General features: G+C 44.0%; 1 protein-coding gene across 1 annotated transcript; it reads left to right on the forward strand.

The window, feature by feature from the left end:
• Window positions 1-217: 217 nt before the first annotated feature.
• Window positions 218-5,021, forward strand: LOC146984313 (tubulin alpha-1C chain-like). The gene is made up of 4 exons (XM_085781376.1): window positions 218-321; window positions 1,610-1,832; window positions 2,528-2,676; window positions 3,974-5,021. Exons 1-4 carry the CDS (start codon window positions 319-321, stop codon window positions 4,949-4,951), a joined length of 1,353 nt encoding a protein of 450 aa, XP_085637502.1. The 5' UTR covers window positions 218-318; the 3' UTR covers window positions 4,952-5,021.
• The last annotated feature ends 998 nt before the right edge of the window (window positions 5,022-6,019 follow it).

Below are 6,019 nucleotides of genomic sequence, written 5' to 3' on the forward strand. Positions count from 1 at the left end.
TAAAAAGACTTCTTTGTTCTTTGTTCTTGTTCTTCCCATTCTGCCCGGCTCCGTGAACGCATCACGGCAGACGGAGCGCGTGGCGTTCCGCGGAGCCGGTGCCTGTCGCGCTTTGACCAATCAGAGAAGAGCTGTCATGCGCTGCTGACCAATCAGCTGCAGCAGCTCTAAAGCAGAGTATAAAGCACCGCGCCTCATGAGTCCAGCACTTCATTCTTACACAGGACTCATAAAGCCCGACTTGTGAGAGCTGACGTCACCTCGTCCTCCTCCTTCCTTCTGCCCAAACCTCCTTCAGACTCCACTTCTTCTGCAAACATGGTGAGTGTTTGGAAAAACAACTTTATTATTATTATTATTATTATTATTAATAATAATAATAATATTTATTTTTTCCTTATTCTGATGTGACGACATGATGTGGCAACTCAGGGTTAACTGTCACCAGTTAAAACACTCCTAAAAACTTATCTTTTCTCCTTGGCATTCACTCCCAGCTAAGCAAGCAATCTCTCTCTCTTTTTATTCTTTCTTTTTAATCTAGATTTGTTTTAAATTGACTACTTGTTTTAATTGTTTGTTGTAGTGTTTGTGATCAACTATGTTGTGTTGTGCTTTTGCAATTGTACAGCACTTTGGTCAACTGAGGTTGTTTTAAATGTGCTTTATAAATAAATTGTGACTTGACTTGACTTGACCAACTCCAAGAAGCAACAAAGTGTTTTTATATTTTGGCCTAAACTCAGAGATAAAGTCACACAATGTCACAAACGTCACTTTTTTTTTTTTTTTTAAGTGTTGGTTTGTTTAATTTAGCTGAAAACCAGAGCAACTTGCAGCCTGACAATGATTCAGGTTGAGTCATGGCTGCTAGTTTCCTGCTTTTTTTTTTTTTTTTTTCTGGCTCTGCAGATTGACCCACTTAGAGAAGGTCATGGTTCTATGAGGCTGAAACATTCCTCTGTGTGTCCGGCTGTGAAGCTCCGACACCGGGGGGATTAGGACCAGAAAGAGGCTGAGCTCAGAGAGGCAGCAGGAATGATCATAGAGTTGTTGTTTTTTGGGCTTTTTTGTTTTTACTTTTCTGTAAAAAAGAAGTTAATAAATGTTAAAAGTCCCTAAAAGCTGAGGAACAAGCCCGTGGACAGGGAGGGGTCAGGCCTCAGTAATCCTGAGTCCTGCTGGCCTCTGTGAAACTGCAACCACAGGCTTTTCAAACAAAACCCATTCACTGGCGGCTTTATGGGGCTTTTTAATATCTAATCTTTGATGTTTGATGTCCACTGTGGACTCGAGACCCATTGTTGTATTGTTGTAACCTACAGCTGTGTTTGGCTTGTTCCACCACAGACTGAACTCTAATATATTAAAGTTTTGCTTCTCAAGTCGAGTCCTTTGTGTGACTGGATGTGTCAGGTGACACCAGTCATGATCTTCTCCTATCCGGTTCTTCACAAAAGATCCTTTTTTCCCTTCAGCTCGGATCACACATTAGGTCCAGAGCAAGTTGTCAACATGTGATGAGCCTTTGGCACCTAATTAGTCAAAAATAGCACAATAACCTTTTTTTTTTAAAGAGTCGACTCCTCTCTTTCTCTTCCCACCACAGCGTGAGTGTATCTCGGTGCACGTTGGTCAGGCTGGCGTCCAGATCGGCAACGCCTGCTGGGAGCTGTACTGCCTGGAGCATGGGATCCAGCCGGACGGACAGATGCCCAGTGACAAGACTCTGGGAGGAGGAGACGACTCCTTCAACACCTTCTTCAGTGAGACCGGAGCTGGAAAACACGTCCCCAGAGCCGTGTTTGTGGACCTGGAGCCCACTGTCATCGGTGAGTGTCCTCACTGTTCCCTGAGCATTTAAAGGATATTTAAATTTAAATTTAAAGGATATACCAACATTTTTTTTTTTCGTGTCTTGCCTCACTCCATAGTCCATGACCAGCAGATAGACGCCATCCTTTCGACTGTGCGTGCAGTAACAAGGGAGATAGAGCCGTATCACCCGTAATTAGCTTAGCTCAAACGCTGGAAGTGTATAGGTAGTGTTAGCCTGCCTCCACCTAAAGTTGCTAATTAGCTTAGCTCAAACGCTGGAAGTGTATAGGTACACCCGTAAGATGCCTTACCGGAGAGTTTTGTCAGCTCTGAGACGAAGATCGGCCCGCCGGTTTCCGTTTAGAGTTGCTGAAGAGTTTCTCTGATGACTTTAGGTGGAGGCAGGCTAACACTACCTATACACTTCCAGTGTTTGAGCTAAGCTAATTAGCGACTTTAGGTGGAGGCAGGCTAACACTACCTATACACTTCCAGCGTTTGAGCTAAGCTAATTACAGGTGATACGGCTCTATCGCCCTTGTTACTGCACGCACAGTCGAAAGGATGGCGTCTATGTGCTGCTGGTCATGGACTCGGGAGTGAGGCAAGACACGAAAAAAAATGTTGGCGTATCCCTTTTAAGGACTTTTAATGGACTTTTCCACCTCAGTTAGTTACATAACATTCAATTAATGATGTTTCTCTGCAGATGAGGTCCGCTCCGGGACCTACCGCCAGCTGTTCCACCCTGAGCAGCTGATCACCGGTAAGGAGGATGCTGCCAACAACTACGCCCGTGGACACTACACCATCGGCAAAGAGATCATCGACCTGGTTCTGGACAGGATCCGCAAACTGGTGCGTAACTTTAAGTTTGTTACTAATTTTGACTTGATAATACAATATAGCTGTGTTCGAAATCGCCCCCTATCACAGATGTAGTGCACTATATAGTGTGTTCGCCATTTTGTAGTGTTGTTCGAATTCTCCGCGATTAATTTAATCCACTATGTAGTGGACGACAAAACACCCACAATGCACCGCAAAATTGAGTGAACATACAAGCGATGTACACTAATTTCTACTCCCGTATCCCACAATGCAATGCGGTCGTGTTTTGCCAGAGAAGAAGAGCAAGCTAATTTGTTAGCCACGATTTCTTTAGGTTATTTACCAGTAAACTCCTCAGACGTATTTGCCTTCGCTCCGTTTGCCTGAGCAGCAGGAATTGGGCAGCAGCATCCCAACAATAACAGGCAGCATTAAATCAATCTAATAAAGAAACTGTAGTAGAATACTATGTAGTAAATACGAGCTAACGAGCTAAGCTAATAGCCACAGAGCTGTTACGGCTCACGGTCGGGACACACAAAACAAACTTCCGATATTTCAACAGTTTATTGTCTGAGAAACACAACCACACAGAATCACATCCTCAAATGTTCCCGGTTTTTCTTATTTTATTTTTATGTGTCCGGTTTGTTTACATGATTCTCGGTGCGTCTGCTTCCGTCACAGCAGTAGGCTAACACTTAATTGGAGCATCAGCTGACGCAACCACGTTGAGAAAATTACCGTGTAGTGTCCGAATTCTCCTCCCGTTGTTCCCTACATCGTGTACACACTGCAAAAACTCAAAATCTTACCAAGAATATTTGTCTTATTTCTAGTCAAAATGTCATTTCTAGTCAAAACAAATCTCATTATACTTAAAACAAGACTCATCACATTAAAAAGTAGCTTGTTTTAGACACTTTTAAACTTTTTTCAAGCATATTTTCACTTGAAATAAGTAGAAAAATCTGATAGTGGAGCAAGTTTTTCTTTCTTATTACAAGCGCAAAAAAATTCCTTTCACTGGCAGATTTTTCTACTTAGGCTATTTCAAGTGAAAATTAGTTTGAAACAAGTGAAAATGATCTAAAAACAAGAGCGATTTTAGTTGATGAGTCTTATTTTAAATGAAAAGAGATTAGTTTAGACTAGAAATGAGACATTTTGACAAGAAAAAGGACAAATATTCTTGGAAAGATTTAGTGTTTTTGCAGTGTATACATGATTTAGTGGATAGGGAGTGAGTGAATGAGTGGATGATTTTGAACACAGCTACTGTGTCTCCCATATTGAACCAGCGTGTCTCTGTCTCTGTCCGCAGGCCGACCAGTGCACTGGTCTTCAGGGCTTCCTGGTCTTCCACAGCTTCGGAGGAGGCACCGGCTCCGGCTTCACCTCCCTGCTGATGGAGCGTCTGTCCGTCGACTACGGCAAGAAGTCCAAGCTGGAGTTCTCCATCTACCCGGCGCCCCAGGTGTCCACCGCCGTGGTGGAGCCGTACAACGCCATCCTGACCACCCACACCACGCTGGAGCACTCCGACTGCGCCTTCATGGTCGACAACGAGGCCATCTATGACATCTGTCGTAGGAACCTCGACATCGAGCGTCCCACCTACACCAACCTCAACAGGCTGATCAGCCAGATCGTCTCCTCCATCACCGCTTCCCTCCGCTTCGACGGCGCCCTCAACGTCGATCTGACCGAGTTCCAGACCAACTTGGTGCCATATCCCCGTATCCACTTCCCCCTCGCCACCTACGCCCCTGTCATCTCGGCGGAGAAGGCGTACCACGAGCAGCTGACGGTGTCCGAGATCACCAACGCCTGCTTCGAGCCGGCCAACCAGATGGTGAAGTGCGACCCTCGCCACGGTAAATACATGGCTTGCTGCCTGCTGTTCCGTGGCGACGTGGTGCCCAAAGACGTCAACGCCGCCATCGCCACCATCAAGACCAAGCGCACCATCCAGTTCGTGGACTGGTGCCCCACCGGCTTCAAGGTGGGCATCAACTACCAGCCCCCCACCGTGGTTCCCGGAGGAGACCTGGCCAAGGTGCAGAGGGCCGTGTGCATGCTGAGCAACACCACCGCCATCGCCGAGGCCTGGGCGCGCCTCGACCACAAGTTTGACCTGATGTACGCCAAGCGTGCCTTCGTCCACTGGTACGTGGGCGAGGGTATGGAGGAGGGAGAGTTCTCCGAGGCCAGAGAGGACATGGCCGCTCTGGAGAAGGATTACGAAGAGGTGGGAACAGATAGTATGGGAGATGACGACGATGAAGGAGAGGAGTATTAAACTTAAACAGCATTCATTCCCTCTGGTCTCATCTGTGCCTTTCTTATGAATGTCAAAATAAAGTTTGTTCTTCTTCGACTTCACTGTTTCCATCTCGTTCATTTACTTAAGTCCTCAGCAGAGGTGACGTTGCTCTGTCGATGAGAGCTTTTCACACAGAGCAGTTCATTAATGCTAAAAACCGAGCTGTGTTCAACCGGACATTAATGTTTTCCAACAATATCTTTATTTCCAGACCTTATTAACATGCATACACTGCAAAAACTCAAAATCTTACTTAATATCTGTCTTATTTCTAGTCAAAATGTCGTTTCTAGTCAAAACAGATCTCATTATACTTAAAATAAGACTCATCACATAAAAAGTAGCTTGTTTTTAGACACTTTTTACTTATTTCAAGCATATTTTCACTTGAAATAAGTAGAGATAGTGGAGCAACTTTTTCTTTCTTATTACAAGCACAAAAAACTTGCTTTCACGGGCAGAATTTTTGAAAATTTGTTTGAAACAAGTGAAAATGATCTAAAAACAAGTTCATTTTTAGGTGATGAGTCTTATTTAAGTGGAAAGAGATTAGTTTTGACTAGAAATGGGACATTTTGACAAGAAATAAGACAAATATTCTTGGAAAGATTTTGAGTTTATGCAGTGTATCTAACTGTGGGGACATAAAACTACTGCCCCAAATGATGTAGAATATCCCTCCACCCACCTATGACTAAAACATAACAAAACAACTACATAAGTAAATGACTGAGAAAGGGAGAGGGAAAAATACATGCACAATAAAATCTAAGTAAAAAGGGCTTAGAAGTATACACATAACTAATCGTACCCTTCCCATACTCAAGTATACACTACACATAATGTTAGTTAGCACATTCAACATCTAATCCAGCATCATATATTGGTTTTAAATGAGTTGTATTTATAACCACCTTCCATGTTAACAGTGTAACTAATAATGCTCCACAGTTAAACAGGAAAAGAACTACTGTAGGATATCTGCTATTAGTAATGAGAGCTGGTGTTGCAGTTGGTCCGTTCAGCCACTTGGGGGCGCTGACG

This window comes from Trachurus japonicus, chromosome 7, assembly GCF_045865225.1.
Source record: "Trachurus japonicus isolate A0001 chromosome 7, Traja_1.0".
Lineage (NCBI taxonomy): Eukaryota > Metazoa > Chordata > Actinopteri > Carangiformes > Carangidae > Trachurus > Trachurus japonicus.